This window comes from Vipera berus (genome assembly GCF_964194415.1).
Source record: "Vipera berus genome assembly, chromosome: 3".
NCBI lineage: Eukaryota > Metazoa > Chordata > Lepidosauria > Squamata > Viperidae > Vipera > Vipera berus.
Window position 1 is genome coordinate 176,922,070 of NC_138204.1, and position 26,798 is coordinate 176,948,867.

At 39.2% G+C, this 26,798-nt stretch overlaps 1 protein-coding gene across 1 annotated transcript in view; it reads left to right on the forward strand.

The window, feature by feature from the left end:
• Positions 1-26,798, forward strand: part of LOC308666703 (lipoxygenase homology domain-containing protein 1-like) — a 226,928-nt gene that overhangs the window by 130,250 nt on the left and 69,880 nt on the right. Inside the window, exons 29-33 of the mRNA XM_081325599.1 lie at positions 444-531; positions 1,733-1,788; positions 10,587-10,786; positions 20,105-20,324; positions 23,405-23,559. Of these exons, the coding sequence (XP_081181725.1) occupies positions 444-531; positions 1,733-1,788; positions 10,587-10,786; positions 20,105-20,324; positions 23,405-23,559 (719 nt within the window). The remainder of the gene's footprint in view (positions 1-443; positions 532-1,732; positions 1,789-10,586; positions 10,787-20,104; positions 20,325-23,404; positions 23,560-26,798) is intronic.

A 26,798-nucleotide genomic window follows, 5' to 3' on the forward strand; every position in this document is an offset into this window, starting at 1 on the left:
TGCTCCTAGCATATACAAATAACAGCAGTCTTACTAAATCTGGTACTTTCCAGATGTTCTGGGATTTATAATTTCAGAACATCTGGACAGCTTGAAATTGGAGAAGCTGCATTAGTCTGCCTCTTGAAATATTGCAAGAGCCTCTCCCAGGTACCAAAATGTAAATACCATTGCTCATAACAGCGTTGCTGTTTAAAACTACCTGGAGATGTAATTCAACACATCTGTAAAATATCGAAACTGTAGAAGGGTGAATTGCAGGTATATTTAAAGGGAATAAGAAGAGGCAAACATAGTTATTCCATAAAATGAGTATTGCATCTTATACTTCAAGAATTATATGGAATATCTGTGTTGTTCCTTATAAATTAAATGACACACAATCAAGACAGATGTGTCTCTTCTATCCATCCCACATTATAGTTGTTATCATTGAATCTCAGGTAGCGGATGGTTCCTCCAAAAGGTTGTTATCAGATTTCAGGAGGGAACAGAGAATAAAGAAGAAGGAATTGAATTTCTTTGTGACAGGTATGTAACTGATGAATGCCATTATTTCAAAATGGGTCTTAAAACCTGGAGTTTTGGGGAGGTCATTTAGGTGTTCTTCAATGCACATCTAGTTCTGACAGAGAAATTACCAATAGCATCTCTGTTATCTGGCATTATTTGTCTTTTCCTGCAATGTGCTGCTTTAAGATGTTTTATTTATTTATTATATTTATATTTATATATATTTATTTGATTTATATACCGCCCTTCTCCCGAAGGACTCAGGACCGTGTACAAGGCAATAAATATCAAAAATACAAGGTACAAAAGTTAAAAGAAATTAAATGCATATTCCATCTTTCATTACTAGACTCAGGGTCTAGCTTTTCCTCCTCCTGCTTTTTTTCTGCAGCAGCTTTTAGCAAGCTTCCAAGGCTGAAGGTAGACTTTATCCTGGGCTTTCTGAATTCCAGTCCAATATTTTAACCACCACACTCCATTCGATATCTTTATTTTAGTCATGTTTTGTGTTCATGTGATGGGACCAATCAATATAATCAGTCTTATATGTGCCTATTCAAACTGAGTTCATACTGTATCATAGTGTCAGAGAAAGAGCCTATAGAGGTCACCAAGTCCAACCTCCAGGTCAGTGCAGGCATCCCTCACTACAGAATCCCCAACAGATGATCAGTCAGCCTAGGTTGAAACACTTTCAGCAAAAGATAGTCCATCAATCCCAAAGGAGCCTCCTTGTCATTGAGAAAATGAGTACCAATGCATATTTTTTTATCACTAAGTTTTATAAAATTTTAATTCGATGGATTTATAAAAATTGTTAGCTATCTCTAGTAGCCTTTTGAATAGAAAGATGGGATATGACTGAAATGAATACAAAAATAAAGTCACACAGTTCCTCCATAACTTTTAAGTAGGAAAAGAAAACTTGCCCCACAACCCTACCATATATAGCTGAACTATAATTCATAGCAGCACTGGTCTACATGGCAAATGATGGGGAATTCTGAGAGTTGTAATTAATTAAATGTTTGGAGGGCCACAAATTCTTTACCCTTGAAATAAAACAAAACTTTTTTTGTGCCTACTTTATGAAATAAGATTTAACAATTAATACTTTGACAGCTTGTTAAAAGGGATAAAATATACTGTTTATATAGCACATTTACTAAGATTTATTTTCTGGTTTTATTATAATTGCTCTCTTTTTCCCCCATGGAAGATGGTTAGATGAGTACCAAGATGATGGGAAGACTGAAAGAGAGCTAATTGCCAGAAGTAAGTACTGAAAACAAAAATCCCTTGTACCGTAAATATATCCAAAGTACCAAATTTCTAATTAAATATAAAGATATAGCATCTTCCAGTAAATGATAGTGCTTATTTTTTTTTGTTTCAGAAGATAACAATGCATCTGTAGCATATCCTAGAGGTAGGTTGTGCATTATTTTCTCTTCTGCTTCTGTACAAATCAAATCAAATCAGATATCCTTATTACCGTCTTTGACCAGCCTTTACAGTAAAAAAAGTGAAATAGTATGACACAACATTTCATTATTGCGAAAGGGAAAAAAAGTATTATTTATTTATTTTTTTATTTTATTACATTTATATACCGCCCTTTCCCGAAGGACTCAGGGCGGTTTACAGGGTAATTAAAAACCAAGATACAAAAGTTAAAAACAAGTTTAAAAAGAAATTATATTTGTCCCTGTATAAATAAAACCCCAGTTAAAATAAGATTAATCCTCAGCCTGGGCCAGAGAGCTCGAAGAGCCAGGTCTTCAGGTCCCGGCGGAATGAACGGAGGTCGGGGGCAGTCCTCAGCTCCACTGGCAACTGGTTCCAAAGGGCAGGCACCCCCACTGAGAAGGCCCTATCCCTGGGTGTCGTCCGCCGGCAATCTCTTACCGGTGGCACCCTGAGAAGACCCTCCCTGTGGGAGCGCACTGGACGAAGGGAACTTGATGCCGGCAGCAGGTGTTCCCTCAGATATCCCGGACCCAAGCCATTTAGGGCTTTATAGGTCATCACCAGCACCTTGAATCTCACCCGGAGGGCAACCGGAAGCCAATGCAGCTCGCAGAGTAGAGGTGTTACATGGGAGTATCGGGAGACCCCCATCACAACTCGCGCGGCCGCATTCTGCACCAGCTGAAGCCTCCGAGTGGTCCTCAAGGGCAGCCCCATGTAGAGAGCGTTGCAGTAGTCTAAACGGGAGGTCACGAGCGCATGAGTGACTGTGGACAATAAAATGACATATCTGACTAAAGGTTTCACACAGTGGTATAACTTAGTGAATATATTTGGTCTGATATGTGAATTTGGGATTAGCATCCTTTAAAAAAAGTAATAATCATAAAATTTATTAATATGGCCCTCATAGTTGGAAATGATTGGGGAGATCAGAGCACACATAAAAAAAGACACAGTATGAAGACATGAGCAACAGTTTCTACCTCTCTGGTTCCACAAATAAGGAGTCTCTGTAAATAAGGACTCCCAGTAGAGCTGATAGGAAGGCCTCAAGGAAAAGGACCATCTATATTCTCTTAAATTTAGATTATATGGCAACCCCTTTGTCCTATGGCAAAGTAGAGGGCTTTTGGTTGCCTAACATTTGGCAATAGAATTCAGGGACAGTAGCGATATCATTTTGATGATCAATGTCCCTGATTCTCTCTTTAAATGTTGATTTGGCCTTCTCTAGAGTTAATTGGCCTAAATATTTAGGACAGAGGCCAAGACTGCAAAGTTCTATACAGATATGGTGCCAATGAAATTGGTAGCTCTCTTCTTGTGCTGTTAATTTTGCTGCTTGAACTAAAATATCATTACCATGTTAAATAGACATATAAAAAAGCAAATTATATTTTTGTGAAAAATTATTTGAATACTGGAGATGCAGACTCATAGATTATGATTCACCGAGGGGGCATGTTAAGAGATTGCACTTGAAGTATTTCACTAAGTTTTTTTCCCCCTTCTGATCTTCACTATTCTATTTTAAAATGAGTCAGAGGTTCCTCTGAGGCTAGATGCAAGACTTGTTTTGTTTATGCCAGCATCACCATCCTTCATAAATGGGGACAGCTCCCCCAGCAAAGCAAATGGGAACAGATTGTGAAATGACAGCAAAGGTAGTTTCAGACTAAAGTTGAGCAAGATTTTTTTCAGAATATTCAAAAACATGAAGACTAAATATTGCACACAAAGATTTTTGGAATGGGAATCCATGGATAAAACGGGTTTTTAGTCAATTAAATCTCTTCACCTCTGCTATTGCTCCAATGACATTCTCTTCTTAGATGTAAGTTTCTATGACCTTCTTGTTTCATCGGACTATGCTATAACATGTGCAATATTGTTATTGCACTATTTTTGTTATTTTCAAATATTGGGCAGCTTCCCCTAAGGCATTTAAGTTTGAGGACTACCGTATAGTGCCAGAATTCCTAGACAGCGTGCTTATTGAAAACACAGGGAGTTCCTCCACATTAGCAATTGAACTAGTCAGCTTTATATCCACACAATCACACTCTGTCATTGGTATTGAGTAGCAGAGCTGGTCAATATACTGTACTTCACAGCAGTAGGTGCAGAAGAAATCACTGCATGGAGACTTCTGTACTTGCAAAAACTGAGTGAATTACTCATGTCCTGCTGGGAAATATTATTCTACTGTCTGGATCCTTGCTTTTCCCTCTTCCTGCTGGATTCTGATGCCAGCAGGCTATAATTTCTGTTTTTATTTTTACATGAAAAAAGAGTCAGCTTTCAGGATACATCTCCATTTGTGGCCAGATGAATGTGTTGACAACTGAAGATGAGATTTATTTATTTTATTTATTTATTTTATTACATTTATATACCGCCCTTTCCCGAAGGACTCAGGGCGGTTTACAGGGTGATTAAAAAACAAAGATACAAAAGTTAAAAACAAATTAAAAAAAATTATATTCGTCCCTGCATAAATAAAACCACAGTTAAAATTAAGATTAATTCTCAGCCTGGGCCAGAGAGCTCGAAGAGCCAGGTCTTCAGGTCCCGGCGGAATGAACGGAGGTCAGGGGCAGTCCTCAGCTCCACTGGCAGCTGGTTCCAGAGGGCAGTTGCACCCACTGAGAAGGCCCTATCCCTGGGTGTCGTCCGCCGGCAATCTTACCGGTGGCACCCTGAGAAGACCCTCCCTGTGGGAGCGCACTGGACGAAGGGAACTTGATGCCAGCAGCAGGTGTTCCCTCAGATATCCCGGACCCAAGCCATTTAGGGCTTTATAGGTCATCACCAGCACCTTGAATCTCACCCAGAGGGCAACCGGGAGCCAATGCAGCTCGCGGAGTAGAGGTCTTACATGGGAGTATCGGGAAACCCCCATCACAACTCGCGCGGCCGCATTCTGCACCAGCTGAAGCCTCCGAGTGGTCCTCAAGGGCAGCCCCATGTAGAGAGCGTTGCAGTAGTCTAAACGGGAGGTCACAAGCGCATGAGTGACTGTGTGTAGGGCATCTCGGTCCAGATAGGGTCGCAACTGGCGCACCAGGCGAACCTGGGCAAAGGCCCCCCTGGTCACGGCTCCTATATGGTCTTCAAAATTGAGTCGTGAATCCAGGAGGACGTCCAAGTTGCGAGCCCTATCAACGGGGGGTAACACCTCACCCCCCATCGTTAGAGATGGAATAGTCTGGTTAACCCGAGATGCCGATATGCACAGCCACTCAGTCTTGGCGGGATTGAGACGAAGCCTGTTTCTCCCCATCCAGACCTGGACCGCCTCCAGGCAACGGGACATCACGGCGAGGGCATCGCTGGGTTGGTTCGGGGTGGAAAGAAAAAGTTGGGTATCATCAGCGTACTGATGATACCCCACCCCGAAACCACGAATGATCTCACCCAGTGGCTTCATATAGATGTTGAACAGGAGGGGCGAGAGAACCAACCCCTGAGGAACTCCACAAATGAGAGGCCTCGGGGCGGATCTCTGCCCTCCCGTCAACACCGACTGCGAACGGCCCAGGAGATAGGAGGAGAACCACCGTAAAATGGTGCCTCCCACTCCCAACCCCCTGAGACGCTGCAGTAGGATACCATGGTCGATGGTATCAAAAGCCCCTGAGAGATCTAATAGGACCAGGACAGAGGAGCAACCCCTGTCCCGAGCCCTCCAGAGATCATTCACCAGCGCGACCAATGCCGTCTCCGTGCTGTATCCGGGCCTGAAACCCGATTGGTACGGGTCCAGATAATCAGTTTCCTCCAGGAACAGAGGAAGCTGATGCGCCACCACACTCTCAACAACCTTCGCCAAAAAGCGAAGGTTGGAGACTGGACGATAGTTATTTAAAACAGCCAGGTCCAGGGCAGGCTTCTTGAGGAGGGGTCTCACCACTGCCTCCTTCAAGGCGGCAGGGAAGACACCGTCCTTCAAAGAAGCAGTTATTACTGCCTGGAACCAGCCTCGTATCTCCTCCCGGGCCACATAAACTAGCCATGAGGGGCACGGATCCAACAAACAGGTGGTGGTGCTCAGCCTCCCCATGATCCTGTCCACATCATCAGGGGAAACAGGATCGAACTCAGTCCAGGTAACATGCTCAAGACCGTCCGATTCCTCCACATCAGACTCTGCCCAGTCAGAGTCCAGACCGGTCCGGATCTGAGCGATTTTGTCCGCCAGATGATGACTAAACTCTTCGGCTCGTCCCCGTAAGGGCTCCTCCCTCACCTCCTGATTAAGGAGGGAGCGAGTTACCCTAAACAGGGTGGCCGGGCGATTATCTGCGGACGCGATGAGGGCAGAGATGATAGTGTAGTTGTGTAAATGCTGATTTTTATACTCTTCCATTAGTTAGCTGGAGAGAGTACCTTTTGGCTGAACCATGGATCTCTTTAGAACGGGAATATTGGTGGTAACATTCTCAAATCACTGTGCATCAGTTAGGATGATAGAACCGATAGCTGGGTAGAAATAGCCTGGAAGTTCTAGAACCTAGAGGACTATTAGACAAAAGAAATAAAGGCATCATTTCTTTTGAACAACTACTATTTTCCAAGTGATTCTGCTACTGTTCTGAGGAAGCCTTGCTTTATGGTCACTTGGTCACAGAGATACATATTGGAGCTGTTCATTCATTTATTCTGAGAGATCTCGGAGTCCTAGTAGACAATCACTTAAATATGAGCCAGCAGTGTGCTGCAGCTGCCAAAAAAGCCAACACAGTGCTAGGCTGCATTAACAGAGGGATAGAATCAAGATCACGTGAAGTACTAATACCACTTTACAATGCCTTGGTAAGGCCATACCTGGAATACTGCATCCAGTTTTGGTCACCACGATGTAAAAAAGATGTCGAGACTCTAGAAAGAGTACAGAGAAGAGCAACAAAGATGATTGGGAGACTGGAGGCTAAAAGATATAGGGAACGGTTGTTGGATTTGGGTATGTGTAGTTTAATGAAGAGAAGGGTGAGGGGTGACATGATAGCAGTGTTCCAATATCTCAGGGGCTACCACAAAGAAGAGGGAGTCAAGCTATTCTCCAAAGCACCTGAAAGCAGGACAAGAAGCAACAGATGGAAACTAGCCAAGGAGAGAAGCAACCTAGAACTAAGGAGAAACTTCCTGACAGTTAGAACAACTAACCAGTGGAACAACCTGCCTCCAGAAGTGGTGAATGCTCCAACACTGGAAGTTTTTAAGAAGAGACTGGCCAGCCATTTGTCTGAAATGGTATAGGGTTTCCTGCCTGAGCAGGGGGTTGGACTAGATGACCTCCAAGGTCCCTTCCAACTACTACTACTACTACTACTACTACTACTACTACTACTACTACTACTAATTATTATTATTATTATTATTATTATTATTATTATTATTATTATTATTATTATTATTATTATATTTAATTTCTATCACCACCTATCTCAGTCAATGACTCTGGGTAGCTTAGTAAATTCAAACAGCTGTTACATTTTGGGCTTTCTCTAGAGTGCCAGTAGTAGTTATCTAAAGAAAAATAATAAAATAAATATATATATAAAATAATAAAATAAAATAGTCAGGAGATGAATATGCATACCAGTCCAGGTCCTGTTTTCTCACTGTACTCATTGTGCATGATTGCTTAATTCCACTGATGTATAAAGTATCTTTATGTTCACACAAACATGAATACAACTTGACTGATTGTACACATACAGGCTGAAGGGATTAGGCAATATGGCTTCATATGCAGTTCATTCTCAACTTTAAAGCCTTTATATGCTCAAGAAAATGCCTAAACAGAGTTTTTTTATGTACCTTTGGCATCATAACAAAGCTCTGGTGTGTAATTTAGAGATTTGAAATAAAGTCATTTTTATCCTACAGTATGTACTTTTCTCAACACATATTTAATATAAATCTTTATATTAAATATTACATTTGTGATGTTATATATAGCCCATCATTTGAACCTCTATGCTGGTACAAAAAAAAAGTAAAGGTAAAGGTTTCCTTGTCCAGTTGGGTCCAATCTAGGGCACAGTGCTTATCTCCATTTTTCGACTGAGGAAACCAGCATTGTCCAAAGACACTTTCTGTGGTCATGTGGCCAGCCTAGGTACATGCCAAAGATGCATGAAACAATGTTACCTTCTCACCAAAGTGGTACCTATTAATCTCCTCACATTTGCATGCTTTCGAACTGGTAGGTGGGCAGAAGCTGGCTTAGGAATTGCAGTTAATCCCGTTGCACAGCGCTTGGGTCTTGAACCCAGGCTATCAGCTGACAAGCTCAGCGTCTGAACCTTCGCACTCCCTGGAACAAAAAATAAATCTCCTTAAATTCAGCTCAATTACGATGTCCTTGTTTTATGTTCATACAGTCTTTTTGGCAATAAAATAAATATATTTACCATGTCTTCTTTCAGGATGTCTTTTTAATTTCCCAGTACATCCTGTTATTCACTGGAGGTCTCCTGTACAAGAACTATCCCAGCCTGATTCTAATTTATTTCAATAAAGTTCAGTTGCCATCTGCTGAGTTTATCAACAAGTGGGGCATGACGGTTCCATATCTAATGAGTATCATGGAATGATCTGAGCATCTAAGTCTACAGCTTTTCTTTCTACAAAACCATCCTAATATGAGCGGTGGCTCAGTGGGTTAGGACGCTGAGCTTGTCGATCAGAAGGTCGGCAGTTTGGCGGGTCGAATCCCGAGTGCCGCGTAACAGTGAGCGCCTGTTTCTCGTCCCAGCTTCTGCCAACCTAGCAGTTCGAAAGCATGTAAAAAATGCAAGTAGAAAAATAGGGACCACTACAGTGGGAAGGTAACAGCGTTCCATGCGCCTTTGGCGTCTAGTCATGCCGGCCACATGACCACGGAGACATCCTTGGACAAGCACTGGCTCTTTGGCTTTGAAACAGGGATGAGCACCAGCCCCTAGAGTCGGAAACGACTAGCACGCATTTGCAGGGGAACCTTTACCTTTATACTTTTATTATTTAAATAAGTAAATTCTGGTTAGTTCTCTAAGGAAGATTCTTGTTACCATTCAAAACTTGTTCATACAATGATATTGCTTTGAAGCATATACAGTATCAAGATTACTCTTGTGCTATCATTTTAGCCACAGGGATAGGAATTTAAGCTGGTATGGGATGTGGGGATGAGGACTGGATCATAAAGTGACAGAAAAGAAAAAAAGCAACAGTAGTCATTACTGAACTGCTTCTAGAGAACAGATTCCTTGGTTGATGGAAAAAGCTATAGGAATAAGCTATATATTTTGCATCAAAGGACCCCAAATTCAGTCTCTAGCATCTCCAATTAAAAGAATGATGTTTTAAAAAGCTAGGAAAATCCTTTGTCCACTTTGTGGAAGTAATAATGGAGTTTTCCTGGTTTCATTTGCTTTTCTCCCCTCTTTCAGCACAGGCGCAGCAAAACTTTTCATAATGATTGCCTCTTAGCACATTCTTCTGCAATATGCTTTGGGATGGCACTGACTTTATTCAGTGTGCTAAACCAGGTCAGTTAAGACCTAATAGCTGAACTGATACAGCCTAATAAACTGGACTAGTGAGCTCCTTAGCTTGTTTAATTTTGTGGTGTAGCATGGTAAGCAAAATTACCTTGTTTGCACATTATATAGAGCCTTGGTGGAGCAGTGGGCTAATGCCTCCTTAAGTAACACCAGCTGCCTGCAATTAGTGCAGGTTCGAGTCCCACCAGGCTCAAGGTTGACTCAGCCTTCCATCCTTCCAAGGTAGGTAAAATGAGGACCCAGATTGTTGGGGGCAATAAGCTGACTTTGTAATAATGCCACTTGGGGTGTGTGTGAAAGCCCTAATAAGCAGGCATATACATAGAATGAATTCTATTGCTAAGCTTGTAAGCCGCCCTGAGTCTTCGGAGAAGGGCGGGATATAAATGGAATTAAAATAAAAAATAAAAATATGAAATAATGTATTATGTGAACCAAGACAAAATAACAGTAATCAGTTTAATTGTGTTGTATGAACACAGCCACCCTGTCCCATGAAGAACATGTGCACCAGGTTCTGGATTGATTAAAGACTAAATAGGGACCAATGAAGCTAAGTTATTGCAAGAACTACACATTTCATATCTGATTTACAGCAACAAGTCCAAATTTCTTGAGATATATCCAAGTACTGATTTGTTTCTCCAACAGGTTTGTAGTTATTGAGTCCAGTGACCCACCTGAGGAAAAGACCTTGGTTTCAAAGGGAAGGAAGGGGGATGAAAAAGCTTTATGTAGAAAATACAAAAATAAGTGATAGAAATGAAGAATGGAGATGATCTAGGTAGCGTGTAAATTTGTAAATGTAAATATCACAAGGCCACATTATGCAGTCATCATCACGATTCTCTTTATAGTTTAGTAATCAAATCCCCTACTAACATGTAACTGTATAGAAATGTATGGATTATTCCTTCCCATCTTCTCATAGCATTATGTCATGTAAGCTATAGATGATATGATCCCAGTATGTGTTGAAATCTCTAGTAATCATAGCATTACAAATAACTGTACATTTTCCTCCTCAGTGTGATAGATACATTGCAGTTGAGGTTGTTTGCTTCCTTCCTTCCTTCACAGGTCAGTGGAGAGTGGTGGTGAAAACAGATCATGATTCTCCAGAGCCAAAGACATCTAAAAGAACCCTTGTGATTTATGGCTCAAAAGGCAAAAGTGATGATCTTCTCCTGTCTTCACAAAGTTTGGGATACGTGTGTTTTCAACCTGGAGCCACTGATGAATTCATTGTAAGTTATTGTTACATAAAGACTGAAGTGACAGCTTGCTTTAGGCAGAGGACAGAAATCCTGCTTTAAGGGGAACAAAAAAATTATCCCTTATTTACTAAGAAGAGCTGAAATATTATTTATGTTTCGCTGCATGATCCCCTTGTTCTTTTTTTTCAAGGTATAAATACTTTTGAGGATACTGAGCGTATGAAAAGCAGTACATATCTAAAGTCATCGGCAATGCAGTCTGTGGAGATAGTTGTTGCAAGATTATACAATTATCCTATAGCCAATAATAATAAGTCAGTGATAACATTTTGGGAAGAAATAAAGAAACACTGTATTAAGAAAGTGTGGTTTGCAAGTTTTAAGGGTTAAGTGGCACCACTTAGTTCATTGCAGATACTCTCCCCGGTCCTTTATTTTCTAATGTTTCAGTCACTATAGGGATATGATGAGAACCGAGGCTGGGTCTCACAACTTAATTTCCAACAATGCTCCAGAGTAATACTATACCAGAAGTATTAAAGAAGATTAAATTGATGGCTCCCAACCATCTAGTGTTGGCTGCCAGTAGTCAGGACTCTCCCAACAGACCAATAAATCTGTTGTTTTGTTGCTTAGTTGCTCATTTTTCAGACCAGATCACTGTATCTGTATGTCTTCATCAGCTTTTCAGGCAGATTATTTCCACGTAAGTTTGGATTCACAGGTAAACGTTTTATATGCATAACTTTGTATGTACACTGGGCTCTTTTTGTTGACCATCTCTTGTGCAATACATCTTTTGTATACATTTTTGTAAATGTATATAGAAGATGTATTGCCTAAGGGTCTTGCATGGGTTCTGAACATAATTCAATTATTCTTTTTGTTGCTTGGATAGGTCTGATTATGAGTCTTAAATCCTTTTCTTTATGAGCAGAAATAGACAAAGGACCCCAATGCAGGTCCAGGGAGTGCATTTCATAGCATGGAAACTTCTCCTCATGCCTGAAAAACAGCCTTTTGGAAGTAGTTTATGAAGCCCTCTCTTGCATATCTGAAGTTAACAATGAAAGACAATTCCTCATACAGTAAAGGGTTAAACCCAGGAAACTATGTTTAAAATGTCTTGAGCGTGGACATAAGCAAAAGAAAATGATGGTTAACTTTAATCTCTTTGTAGGTAATACAGCTGGATTCCTTTTGTTTTAACCAAGCCTACTACTGATTCAAATGTTACACTCCTAAGCCACAAGTGTTGGTGGCATATTTCACAACTTTTTTTCATAGGAAACTTGTGTTCATCTAGCATTCATTGGGTTCTCCCCTTCATGCTTAGGTTTGTTATTCAATAAACCATTTATTGTGATTGAATTGCTGATACATCTCTACTCTTCAGTAGGCTGACACCTTTTTTTCTTGTTATTTTTGATTGACTGCTTTACCTATCCAGTATTAGAAAAGCCCATTCTTGCAAATCATCATATTTAGGGCACTGAAGCAGAAAAGATAGCTTGGCTTATTACCTTTGCTGTTCGATTTTCAAACAGTGAAACAATTTAATTCAGTCCCGCCTGACCTTTATGACATACTGAAAGTGGAATCTATTAGAGCAAAGTCTGTGGAGAGAAGGCCTCATTTCAATAACAGAGTAATAGACTGTTAGAAAAGTTAGTTTTTTATAAACTGGAGTTGTTTTAGCCCTTAGTTATAACAGCATATATGTGGAATAGCATCACATCTTTCCACAGTTGATGTCTAAATGATTCTGTATATCTTTTCCCAGAATAAGAAAAAAGGTAGTGGAGAACCTTGATCAGTTGGTATGGTCATGCTCAATCTGCATTTAATTTAATTTTTAATTTTTTAATTTTTAATTTTAATCCCATTTATATCCCGCCCTTCTCCGAAGACTCAGGGCAGCTTACAATTTAAGCACAAACCAATGTGCTTAGCAATAGCCTTCATTCTATGTATATGCCTGCTTATTAGGGCTTTCGCCCCCCCCAAGCAGCATTATTACAAAGTTAGCTTATTGCCCCCAACAATCTGGGTCCTCATTTTACCTACCTCTGAAGGATGGAAGGCTGAGTCAACCTTGAGCCTGGTGGGATGCGAACCTGCACTAATTGCAGGCAGCTGGTGTTACTTAAGGAGGCATTAGCCCACTGCGCCACCAAGGCGCAGTGGGCTAATTGACTATAGAATAGAATAGAGCTGGAAGGGACCTTGGAAGTCTTCTAGTCCAGCCCAGAAGGACCTATATCATCTCAGATAAGTGACTGTCTGAATCTTAAGTGATAAAACCTGGGCGTTCCATCACTTTATAGGACAATTCACTGTTGTAAGAATCTGCACAAAAATGGATAAATTATTGTCTGAGAAAAAAAAGTTAAGGAAAGCATATTATATTAGAGAAAATGTTTGCAAAAATAAATGTAATAGGAAAGTTGCATAAATACAAAGAAGTGCACAAGTGAATGTTTATATAGTTTTTTTCAGAACGTTTGTAAAAAGAAGAATCAGCAATACTGAAATTGACAGACTCACCTATGATTAAGTAATTTTAAGAAACGTACAGAACCCATGAGAAACAACTGATGCTAGTAGTATTTAGGAATAGTTTATCAGCAAATATCTAGATACATACATAATGTAAAATTTTTAGAATGTGATGATAGTTTTGCAATACCCCCCTTTTTTTTGGTTCTGGCTCAACTCCATCTAGCCCTTGTTGGATTCAGCCACCATCTTAGTGTTAATTTTTCCCAGTGTCTCTGACTCACTATGGCACATTGTAGGAAATTAGTAAAAAGAAGGCAGGGAAATTTTAGATGTCTACTATAAGCAGCCAGTTAGGCCTGTTCTCCAGATATTCCTGAATGTTGGAATTGATAATAATTCATCAGAGCAGGCTATGCCTTATTTTATATATATTAAAACAAGATGAGAAAACTGAAATTTTATAGTCAATTTTGGTGATACCCTGACCTACAATTGTGTTTATGGCTTATATAAGAGATTAGCCAGTAAGTTCTCTGATTGTCTTTTCTTTAATAGTCAGCAAGGTATTATCAAAAAAGTCAAGATTGTTGAAGTGATGGTACAGTTTAAGGTGCTATCTGGCTTTTATGTACAGTATGCATAAATATCAGCTGGAGCTTCAGTTGCATCATCCTGGTGGCCTTCTTGCCCTTTTTGAACCTACCCTGCAGAAACACCTGGACAATGTATTAGATGTCTGAGGGAAATCTCTCATGGCCACTTTTCTTGTAACTCTTCCCCTAACAATTTAGTTCCTGTTGTACTGAATCTCAGGAATAGTTGATGGGATGCTTTTTCTGCAAGAAATTTTATTTTTTAGAGAAAAATAGTTGGTACCACGAAGGGGTGGGTGGGTTGGTTGGGAGAATAACCTTTCTGCAAAATGGCTTGGCCTTGTCTCTCATGCTGCTGACACAGCACTGAGATAACAGTTATACCTGCTGAATAAGCAAGCAAGCTTTCTGTACATCAAGGCTTACACATGCAAAACAGACATTTCGTTCCCTTAAGAGCCCATTTTGTGCTTTCTTTGTCACTCTTTGCCCATATATTTTTCCTAAACACACTACTGATTACATTTGACATTATACAAAAGATGACCTGTACTTTTTAGGAAGGACCAGTATAATATAAACAACTTACAGAAACATTTTGCTCACTTCAAAACTATTTAAGCTACATTTAACTCTTTGTTATCCTTTATATACCGTACTTTATTGCTGACGCTATTTAAATGAACAGAGTTTTTTTATTTCATGAATTCATATATTCCCATTAGTGACAACACACAAGTGGTTGCCATAGGAATAACTGTGTAACATTGCAATTAACAGAAGATTGCAAATTCAGCAAAACAGTAAACTGGAAGAGAGGAAAGCAAAAAATCTTGATTCAGTCAAGTATATTTAGTAAGGAGAAAGCTGCAAGTAACTGAGCACCTTATGTATAGATTATTTTCTTTTTTTCAAAAAAATCAAAATTTTTAAATGATAATTTTGATAATAAAAGCTTCTGGGGCTTTTTCATATAAAACAAAATTGCTTGTTAGTCTGGTTTATAATCTTGGTATTTTCTGGCAGTATCTTATTAAATTCTGATCAGATCCAAACTTGCTTAGCTTTTGGAAATCAAGCAAGATAATCTCAGGCATGTTTTGGCATTATGAACTGGATATTTGCTTTAATCCAGTGCTTTCAAGAAAGTCAACTGCATGTATAAATCTGTGCAAGAGCTTTGTCACTCTTTTCTGAGATTTTTGGGTACTTTGCATATTTGTCAGCCCTGCTAGGTAGACCAAACAAAAAGTCAATTCACAGGAATTATATTGAGATTGCTTTAATACCAAAATTTTACAAATCTGATTATAGATAGTTCTCAACTTACAACCACTTGTTTAGTGACCTTTCAAAGTTACAGTGTCTTTGAAAAAAGTGATTTATGACCATTTTCCACACTTTTGATCATTGCAGCATCCCCATAGTTACATAATCAAAATTTGGATGCTTGGAAACTGGCATGTATTTATAACTGTTGTAGTGTCCCGGGGTCATGTGATCACTTTTGGCGACCTTCAAGCAAAATCAGTGAGGAAGCCAGATTTATTTAACAACTGTGTTATTAACTGTGTTACTAACTTAACAACTGCAGGGACTTATTTAACATGTGTGCCAAAAAAGGTAGTAAAATGTGATAAAATAAAAATAACTTCCTTGCTTACCAACAGAAATTTTGGGCTCAGTTGTGGTTGTAAGTTGAGAATTATCTGTATGCTGTATCCCCTTCTCCTTGCAGGTCAATGAATTAAAGAGGCATCAGCTTAAGCCAGGGGTGTCAAACTCAATTTCATTGAGGGCCGCATCAGCATTGCGGTTGCCCTCAGGGGGCCGGGTGGGTATGGCCAGGGTGGGTGTGGCCTACTGGGTGGGCGTAGCTAGAGTGCATATGGCCTACTGGGTGGGCATGGCCAGCTCTACATCATTGGCATCAAGGGTGCCTATGGGGGCCTGGGCAGGAGTGGGACAGATCTGAGGGTCTCTGGCAGAAGGAGGGTCTCTGGGCCAGGGCCAAGGCAGTGGGGGCCGTTCCCTCACTGTTTCCTGGATGGGTTCGCAGGCCACATGAAACCACTTCACGGGCCAGATCTGGCCCCCGGGCCTTGTGTTTGACATGTCTGGCTTAAGCCATTTCTGGATGTTACTTCATTTTCTGTGGATAAAAAGAATGCTTCAGTTCCTTCTTGTCCTTTTTGCAATATTTTTATTTGCAATCCTGGAAGATCTCCTAATGTTATTGAGTGAGTTTTAAAGCTGTCTACATAGCTAGAGATGCTTGTGTAACTCCCATACAAACTGACCCTCTTCCAATTTACTTGTGACATTTTAAATGGAAATTCCAAAGGAACCCGCCACATTGCGAAAACAAACGCCAACTTCCACAAATATCATTTTTTAAAGTATGACTTCAGATTTCCAACAGGTCTTGTGGATCTTTTGCAGAAAAAGAAGATGAGTGGATGAAGCCCAGTGCATTATTCTAAATAAACTAATAAAAGGACAAAGTTACCCTGGAGTTGAGACTGAATATCCTAGAGAGGATAAGCAGAGTTACAGAGAGCATCAATCATTTCGTCCTGATAAAAGGAAGTGGCAGGTTCCTTTGCTTCAAGCTATGCCATTTTATAGATGGACTACCTACCCATAGCAGCTGTTTCCTATGAGCAGCCTTATTGTGCTCCCCAAACCTCAAATATGCTGACTAACTGAAAAGCAGACATTACTAACATCTTCAAGAAATAGAAAGTGAAATGGTTTAGCTTTTGTTGTCTAAGCCCTTCAGTGCAGGAATTTAAACCAAATTATCCTGACAGATGGCTGTTCAGCTTCTGTCTAATCACATCCGGTAAATGGGAGGTCATAATCTCTTTGGATAATTAGTCTACCAGACTCCTCTTTCTCATAATAGGTACATGCACATAATAAAAAGATGGGGTAAAAGCAAATAAAATAAGAGCAGGAAGAAGAGGAGGGAATGGTCTGTTTTTCTGTGCAAGGTATGGTACTAAAGTGAGCTGTGTCTGAAATATTGCAAAGTACTTTCTGTTCTAGACCGTGCATCTCTGGAAATGCATAAATCATCCATGGAATATGTAGATTGGCCTTTTCTAATGGAAAGACAATATTTCTGAAATGAGTATGTTCTCACAATTGGGCAAGCAGGAAGTCTCAATCACCTCTATGTGATTATACATTAGATTGAAGTGAAAAGATAATTGTAATATTTGATGATTTCAGTTTATAAAATAATAAAATGGGAAAGAGATCTTCTAGATCCCACTTACATCTGTTCTATTGCGTCTGAATAGACTTCAATTTAGGCTGCCTATTTACAAAAGGCCTTTCTCTAGGCAGATCCTCCTCAGTCATCATTCTCACTTTTCCTTTAGTCTACAAATGGCCCAAGAAAAAGTAATTAATGTAAATCTAAAAGCATGATTGATATGATTGTTTATGATTAAATACTGTGAGAATCAGTGAAGAACACAAGAACATGAGAGATTCTGAACATGTGATCTGTTTTAATAGTATAAAACTTAGCCTTTTAAAAAATGGATATGGAAGAACAGGAAGAAGGTAAAAAAACTAAAGCGAGAATAGAATGGCTATAGAAAAAGAAAATATCTATCTATCTATCTATCTATCTATCTATCTATCTATCTATCTATCTATCTATCTATCTATACCTATCTGGTAAACTGTGCATCTATGTTTCATTTTCTAAACTGCCAATCTCTCTCAAAGACGGAATCTGGGTGATAAACAATACAATATAACCAATAAATAAAGCAATCTATTAAAATTAACATTAAAATTAAATTAGAATTAAAACTTTTAAATTCTAGAATAATAACAATTAAAGGGGAAAAAAGAAAAAATATATCTTCTGTAGTGTCTAATATAAAAAATAACAAATAACTTCAGATCATTGTTTGTTACTGAATGCAATTTCAGTTTTGTCTGTCATTGAGATAACTTCTCTTTCTTGGCTTCAACCAAATTAAATGATCTCTTTTTTACGAATGAAGGCAAATGGAACTTGTGATTTATATTTTCTTTGCTCAGATGCATTTTGGGTTTTTTAAGAGAACTCTGTTACTCTATTTTATCACATTCATATACTGAGCAGCAATCTAGATAGCTAAAATATTAATAAACAGAATGCAGACAGACTTTCATGAACTATTCTACATTTATTTGTGTGTGTTTGTTTCTCTGCCTGTTTATCTATTTGTCATTCATTTTTCAAAGAATCTTCTAATGAAAATTTGATTTAAAATGAGTTATGGAATGTTTTGCAAATAAAAATCCCTACAAAGTACTTCTTTGAAGAGATTAAAATAATGAGTTTATTACTATATTTTGGGATGGAATTGTTATTGTGAGAATAAAGACACTTAGAAAATGATAGATGATTAAATATCTAAATGTAAGTAATTGTGCAGAAACTATTAATCCTTTGGTAGAATCGAAAGCCTTCTGTCCTCATCATTGCAATTGTTAGTACATTTCACATGAATGCAGCTGAGTTAGAATGGCATAAATAATGTGGTCCACCAGATAACGATGAAATTTGAAATGTATAGAAACATGGTGAGGGATTTCCTATTTATCTGAATAAATTTCAATCCTCACAGTCAAATGAATTATATCCTATATCCTATGAATTTGTAATTTTATATTAATCCTGCATGAATTTTTTAGGAGGTTCTTCTGTTTAGTTGTGAACTTGTGGATCTTCCTCCTGTAAGATTTTTTTTCTCAATCATTTTAAAGTGAAGAGATGAAAATTATAAGCATGTGGACCACAAGCTATCTTAGGAGCTTGTGGTCCACATAACTTCTCATAAAATCAAAGGCACATTGTATGATTCCATTTCATAGGTTAAAAAAAAATAGGACACAGTGGGTCTCTTTTCAGTAATGATACAGTATAACAGCAATGAAATTGGATTTGTTTTCCTACATAGTCCTTGCTATTGACAAGGATAGGATACTAATTAGAAAGTGTATTTTTCCTATTTCTATCCACATCTAATTTCTGCATTATTCTCTATCAATTCTTTGTCTGCCTATGTAAACTGAAAAATCCAGGGAGAAAATGAAGAGTAAAAGGCATTGCATTGATTTTCTTGACATTTTAACCATTCAAGAAAACAGCAACAACAAACTGACATTCATGATTTAAGTAACAAGGTCACAACAGGTTAAAACAGAGCCTTTTAATCTAGTATAGGCATGTCAAGCTTACGATGTCACGTGACATCGCGCGACGTATTTTGACTTTTTCCCCATTGCCGGCAATGGGGTGGGCATGGTTTCGGCATGTTGCATCCAGCCTGCGGGCCGGCAGTTTGACATGCCTGACCTAGTATCTAAACACCAATAATACATAAGGACATATATCTGTTAAAATAAAAAGGAAATATAATTTTAAAGATATAAATTAAGCTGAACATTTTAAAAAAGCACAACTGCTTTGAGTAACCTAAACCTTGTTTAACTGAATAGGATTATTCCTATTCATGCAATATATAGGGATGGATAAGTGATTAATTTGATTGACATTTTAGTGCAATCTTAAATTTAATGATCTAATTTTATACGTTAAACCAATGTACAAATTGAATCTCTCCTATCTTCAAAATAGGTAACCTTCCAAATTTTGCAATTTTACATACACACACAAAAAGAAGTGAATTAGAAAAAAAACAATATAAAATATCTTAGAGAAAATTGCTTGTAAAAATGTAGGAAATTGTAGTAAAAATATTTTAGCACAATCATTTAAAAACAACTTCTAAAGGTAGCACAAACATTTGCCAATAACTTCTAAAGGTACTAAAGAATGGTATGAATCAATATAAAAATATCTGCAGAAAAATGAGATTCTGAGAGAGGCCAGAGAAAATATATCTTTTGTCTGTGGCATGTCAGGCAGGTATCCTATCCTCATTTTGAAAATTTTGGGGGGAAGCAGACTATTATACATGTCATCATGAGCTCCTGGAAAAAATGCAGGATATAGATGTAATAAATAATGATATTTGTACCGTAGTTAGGAAGTCTTCACTATTTCCAAACTCAATGATAAATTTAATTTAGTGAAGATGCTATGTATTCAAAGTGATGGGACATAGATTGTCTGCAATATGCTCTATTATAGCTTTTCTGCTTCGTGAAACAAAGTCCTGCATTTAATTATGGTTGTTTTTTTCTTGATACTCTGTTCTTTCATTTCCCTTAATTGCAGATTGAGTCTGGAGATGTTGGAGATGTGTACAAGATTCGGCTCAACTGTGATGATTTGGCAGACTTTGAGGGCTGGCATTTGAAGTCTTTACAAATGAAAGAACTACATGGTAATCAAGAGGTGAACTTTGACTGCAACTGCTGGTTCTCCGTTAGCCAAGAATGTAAAAATATGGTGAAGGAATTTCCTGCTGTGAATGAAAACCAGAAAACTTTATCAGGTAAAAAAAGGGGAAGAGGTAGGAATACCATGGACTAGATTTAGCCTCTAGTTCAGGTTCTAATTACTTAAATTCTTAACTGAATTCTTTTGATATTGATATTTCAATTGATCTAATTGTTTGGATTGATTTCCAGAGCTTAAAATACTGATTTATTTTTCAGCATGCTTCATAAGTCATTTATTAGTTCATTAAATGCATTGACTTATATATTTTCTTTTATAAACATGTGTATGTCTACGCATGTCTATGTGTGTAATAGAAAATAAGTCAATGCATTTAGTGAAATGAATATATAAAATAAAATCATAATATATATTGTATCATATATTCTAATCTATGAACATTAAGGTCCGTTTTTGGGTGGCATACAACAGAGGTAAAACAAAATACCTGGCAAATAATAGTTCCCATATCTACTTATGTTAATGTCCTATATAAACTCTAGTGGAGAGGCAATGTATGAACAATATCTGGGCTGGGATTAGTGGAACCACAGTAGAACTTAACATTTTTTCACTTTTTTTGAACTTTCCATAAAAGTTAAAGGAGAGTAGGTGACATTACAAGTTTGTTGCTGAGTTTTATGTGCAGGGATAGCCAATAGGTACATCACATGTTTTATAGTATAATATCATAATCTTTATCCACCAATGCCTGGTATTTGCTGAGTGTTTAGAGACCTGTAGCTTTACATATATGTAGGGTATCAAGGTTTAAATACATGTTCGTGGTAGATGCATTATGGAAGTTCTCTCATGGTTATTGTCTCTGCATTCCAATATTTTTTTAAGCACCAGGGATGATTTTTGCTGCTAGTAGGATAGTAAATGATTATAGTGAAGATAATCCAATATAATATTGGCACCACTGTGCTGTTGTGAAAGCATTGGATTGGTTCTGGACTATGAATAGGTTTTTTTATAGTGTTGCATGTCGTCAGTAGTGAGAACTACAGAGAAACATGGGCAGCAGGTGGTGGTTGCTAATTATGTTGAATTTATTGCCAGGCTTTGAGACTGAACATTTTGTGAAGTAGTTGAGTATTTTTTTAAGACACACATGCCTTTTCTTCATTGCAGACCCATATGAAGGTATTTATGAGCTCCAAAATGCAATCCTCAAATTTAGAAGAAGCTCGTATCTTCTGATATACAATATTATAATATGATTCTATTAGCAGAAAAAAGTTTCTGCTAAGATAATACAAAGGTTTCATTTGCTCCACAAATCTGCTGCAAGGTTTTCTCTAACTCATCATACAGGAGAAGAATAAATAAGATGTGCGTGAACTGTTTTCCTCTCACATGTTACCAGATATTTTAGACAGTAGAATCAAGCTGCACTTTTTAAGTTATCATTATTCCCTGTAGCCACTGCAAATAGTGGACTTAAAATGTAGAACTATATAAAAAAAATCTGAGATAGATGTCTATGAAGATGATCAATCATCCAAGTCAAGGCAACTGGACTTTCTTGGGGGTTTTTCCTTTGAAAATGTTTTGCTTTTCATTCATTCAACAAGCTTCTTCAATTCTGAATGGTGGGGAATGGAAGGATTTATATTCTTTGCGGCCACTTGAGGGTTTATGTGTATTCTCAGGGTTACCTGAATCAGAGTGCAAACGGGTGTGGAACTTTCTTGGTTCTGCTGAAAGGACTGTGTTGTAAACAGGAGACAGATGGTGTCATATTCCTCCCCTTCTTTTGAAAGAGGCTGTTCAGTTTTAATGTAGATGGCATCTTTGACCCATCTTTCACACCAGTGGTCTTCTCTGACCAGAATATGGCTATCTGGGAATTTGGCCATTCCAGACAAAAAGGTAGTTAGAACAATTAATCGGTGGAATGACTTGCCTTCAAATGTTGTGGGTCTTTCAACATTAGAGGTTTTAAAGAAGAAATTGGATAACCATTAGTCTGAAATGGTATAGGGTTCCTGCTTGAGCAGAGGATTGGACTAGAAGTCCTCCAAGGTCCCTTTCAGTTCTGTTATTCTCAACAGTCCTCTCTCAACAAGTGAGGAGAGATACCATGCCACCTATTTCCTGTCTACAATACAATATCACCTATCTCCTGTCCTTTCAGGAGTCTCAAGAAGGTTCGACACTCATTTGCACTCTAATTCAGGTGATCCTGTGGGTACAAATAAACCTCCAAGAGCCTGCAAAGAATATAAATACTTCCATTTCCCATCATTCAGTCAGAACTGAAGAAGCTTCATGATGAGAAATGAAACATTTTCAAGGAAAAACCCCAACAAAGTCCAGTTGCCTTTTGAAACTCCAGATGTTGGGATATCTGAAATGGACCAACAATTTGGAAAGCTCAGTACTGCACATATCCAGGAACAGGGTAACAATACCTAAACCATATGGCACAGATTGGAACAGAAAACTGTCTCTGTGCAGTATGGGATACTTCACAGAGAAACCATAATCAGGGTTTCATTAATCACTCGGTCTCAAAGATACCAACACCTAGGAAACTTTAATAAAAAAAAGACAGAATCTGTAATCCCAAAGGTGCATTTTCAGGAGGCAACTGGACTTTCTTGTTTTTCTTTAAAGATGTTTTGCTTCCCATCCAAGATGTTTCTTCAGCTTCTTCTTCTTTCTTCAAACAAGAAAGTCCAGTTGCCTCCTAAAAAAGCACCTTTGGTACAACCATTACCTGGATGACTGAGAATCTCCATAGGCACTGTAATATTTTGGATAGAGGAAAATGGGACTGTATGATTATTTGCTTAACTTCAGATCTCCCAATCTATTTGTTGGACGGAAGCAATTTTATATGGTACCAATGATTTTCTTATATGTAGTTAAAGTAAGCCCTCTTGTTTGGACGGCAGTGTTTGGCTACCATTCCAATCGGTGACACAATTTTATTTGAATTATATACTATATGTGAATTAAAGATCCCTATTTTCTTTTGCTTTTTTTATTTTTTGTTTTTTTGGTTGAACAAAGCAAATTTTGTTGGCACATTGAATAGATATGTTTTTATGTCTGTGTATGTTTATAGCGTAAAGCAATGCAGTGCAATGAGCACTGATCATCTAATATTACTTCTTTTTGCAGTGCATAAATATATAGTCTCTGTACACACTGGGGATCTCTGGGGATCTGAAACCTTTGCAAACATTTATATAACAGTTTATGGTGAACGAGGAGATACAGGTGTACGGAAACTTCAAGATTCCTTTATTGAAGGAGAAAAATTTCAAAGGAACAAGGTAAAGGAGAAAACACCTATACGATTTAAATATTATATAATAATAATCAAAATATATTAACAAATATTTGAATAAAGTATTAGCCTCTTATTTTCATGTAATTACTTGGTAGTTTGTTATATGGGGAAGAGTAAATATTCCTTTCTTCTAGTTATAGGTTGGGCTTAGCACAGCAGGGGTATTGCATAGCCATCAAGCATCATTTTCAAAGGAGAAAATATCATGAAACAGGGCAAAGGAAAGGAAAGCAATCGACTTTGTGTTAATGATGTTGAATACCGCACCAAGCAACCAAGGCTAATAACGAGTGGGGAGTTTGTCACAGGCTTTGATGAATTTACATGAATTGATCTAATTGATCTAACATATAGAACTCAAAACAGCTCTTCAGATTAGTTTTTCTGTGTTATTAACCTAGCAAAGCAAAATAAACCTTTTCTTTCAATTCTATGTAGCATTCCTTTGCAATGATAGCCATTTTCTGTACTCTGTTCTCTCTCTTCCAGCCTCCCTTTCCCTGAGACGCAGCAGGGGAAATGACAGACTTAAAATGATTCAAAAACTTGAGTTATTTTCCAATGAAAAACCATTGCAAAACAAAGCATTCTTTAGTAGACATGTAAAGTTTTTTTTTCTTTTTTGGCAGTCTTGCCTTCTTATACGTGCCGACTAGTATGTCAACTAAATGCAAATGTTGCTACTACAATGCTATCCTTACTGCCTACTTAGAGATTGGAAAGGAATAATTATGCTGACTGGCATATTCTCTCCTAAACTGTCAGTCTCTTCCTCTGGCTGGCAGTTGATTTCTCACTCTCTTTTCTTCAGTTTTCTGTGAAAACTGTATGTGTGAAGAGTTTTATCCCCCAATGATAAGTTCTTCCTGAACTTTCAGGTCCTCCCATCAACCTCCTGCTCAAAGTTCCTTGAGTTGCTTCAAGAGGCTTGCCCTGGGATCTCCTAGAACTAACAACAATCCTTTCATAACAATTCCCATAAAGCCTCGTTGAGTTTTGTTTGTTGCTTGCTTTAATCAAAAAGTTACACTAATATTCCAAAGACACTTCTTGAGTTCTTGAGTTGCACATGTCTATCAACTCTCCCAAATTCCTCTTGCTCAGTACTTTTTTTGACACTCTACCTCTTAGCCAGTTCAAAATCAGCCCCTCTCTTCTCCTGTGGCAAAATACTATCCATGTGAAACTACACAACTTAATACGTCCTATGCTCCGCTTCTATTTACAGTATCTGCTAATAAGAACAGACTGTTTAGGCACCACCATAACAGATATATCAAGAAACACAAACTTCTGCAGGCTATTACATGGGGAAGGGTAATAGTTAATTACCCTTAACTATATCTGTTATGTATGGGGTGGGAGCAGCAGCTCTGCAGGTACCACCAGGTGGCACTGTGCTGTGGCCGGATTGGCTGAAGGGTTTTCGGCAGGAGATACGGATGGATGGATTGGCCAGAGGTAGGTAGGATTGGCCTGGTAGGTATATAAGGGGTCCAGGTAACCCCCTTTGTTCAGTACGTGCCTACCACTAATAAAGAGCTGATATGCGGTACTCATCTGTTCCTTCATTGCCATGAGGTCCAGAACCCACTACACAATAGTGGCGACGAAGGTGGGATGCTGTTTCGCTCAGAGCTGAATCACTAGCTGAAGTCACTAGCTGAAATCACTGGATCGGAGGGAAAGAATTTTTTCTCAATCCCTTGCCAAAGCAGCATCTTAGGACCGGTCAGACCATGGCAAAAATCACTCACTCGTGCATTTGATATTCACTGGCCCAAGCGATGGGAATTGCACCTGGGCCAGGTCGAAGGGTACCTCCTCGTCAACCGAATTACTGAGGATCGCATGAAAGCGGCGGCGCTACTGTACATCAGTGGGTCTGCCATTTGTGATGTGGCCGTCGGGTTGTTCACACCGACGCCCATCGCAACCGGTCCCTACCGCAATCTCATAAGCAAGCTGAATGGGCATTTTATGCCTAAGAGGTCTGAGATGTGGAGGTTCCAGTTTGTCCAGCAGGTCCAGAGGCCAGGCAAGTCAACAACTGACTTCATTGCAGACGTGCGACAAGCCACTCGTCTTTGCAAGTTTCCTGAATTAGAGGACCGCCTGCGAGATCGTATCACTTTCAGGCTGAGTGACAAGCGGCTGTGGCAGAAACTGCTTGCGAAGCTGAAAATGAGCCTGCAAGAGGTTTTGGATGAGGTTCAGACATATGAGGTAGCCAGCGGCAACGGTCAAACAACCCACCGACCCAGCAGCTCCGGGGAATCAGTGCACCAGGAGAGCGCTGTGTACAGTGGAGCGGACAACGATGAGGCAGCAGAGATCGACGTGGTAGACCGGAGGCCGGCACAACAACTAACACGACCACGGGTAGACCAGGGGGCTCAGCAGAGACCGATGGCGTCGCAGAGAGCTGCCGGTGGGGCCGGTACTGACGCTATTCCGGGAGCCGGAGCGACCAGTCCCAAGTGTGCTGGCTGCAGGGAGAACCATGCAAGAGTGACCTGCAGATTTCACTCGGCTAAGTGCCGAATCTGTGGAAAAACAGGCCACATCGCTGTGGTCTGCCGGAGCCATCAGAGGAACGAGGACGTGTCACCAAAAGTTACTGGGACACCCCAAAACGCGACCTCTAATGCCGTAGTGAACATTAAGGCTGTTTCCCACTTGGGGGTCCATTGTCTACTCACCCCAAAATTATGCTAGAGGTCCACTTGCAGGGCATACCCTGTAAGATGGAGCTAGACTCCAGAGCCGCTGTCTCAATAATCTCTGAGGAGACTTTTAAACAAGTGTGCAGCCGGAGCAACTGGTGGGCTACCTTAAGACCTACTAACCTAAAACTAACTGACTTCCAGCATGCTCCCGTGAAAATTAAGGGGGAGGCCACTTTGTCTGTGGGGTTCAGAGGGTTTCGTGGGAACTTGGATGTGTTGGTAGTTGATGGCCGAAGGACTAGTGGGGCTGGACTGGTTCAAGGCTCTGGGCATAGGAATCTCAGGGATCCATAGGGTCCAGGCCACGAGCCTAGAATCCGTCTGCAAAACATTTGCAGATGTATTCGAGGACAAGCTAGGCACATACACGGGGCCACCCATCAAGCTTAAGCTAAACCCCAACATCATGCCCATTAGAATCAAACCCTTTTGCCCTTAAAAATAAAATAGAGAGGGAGTTGGACAAGCTAGTGGACCAGGGGGTGTTAGAGCC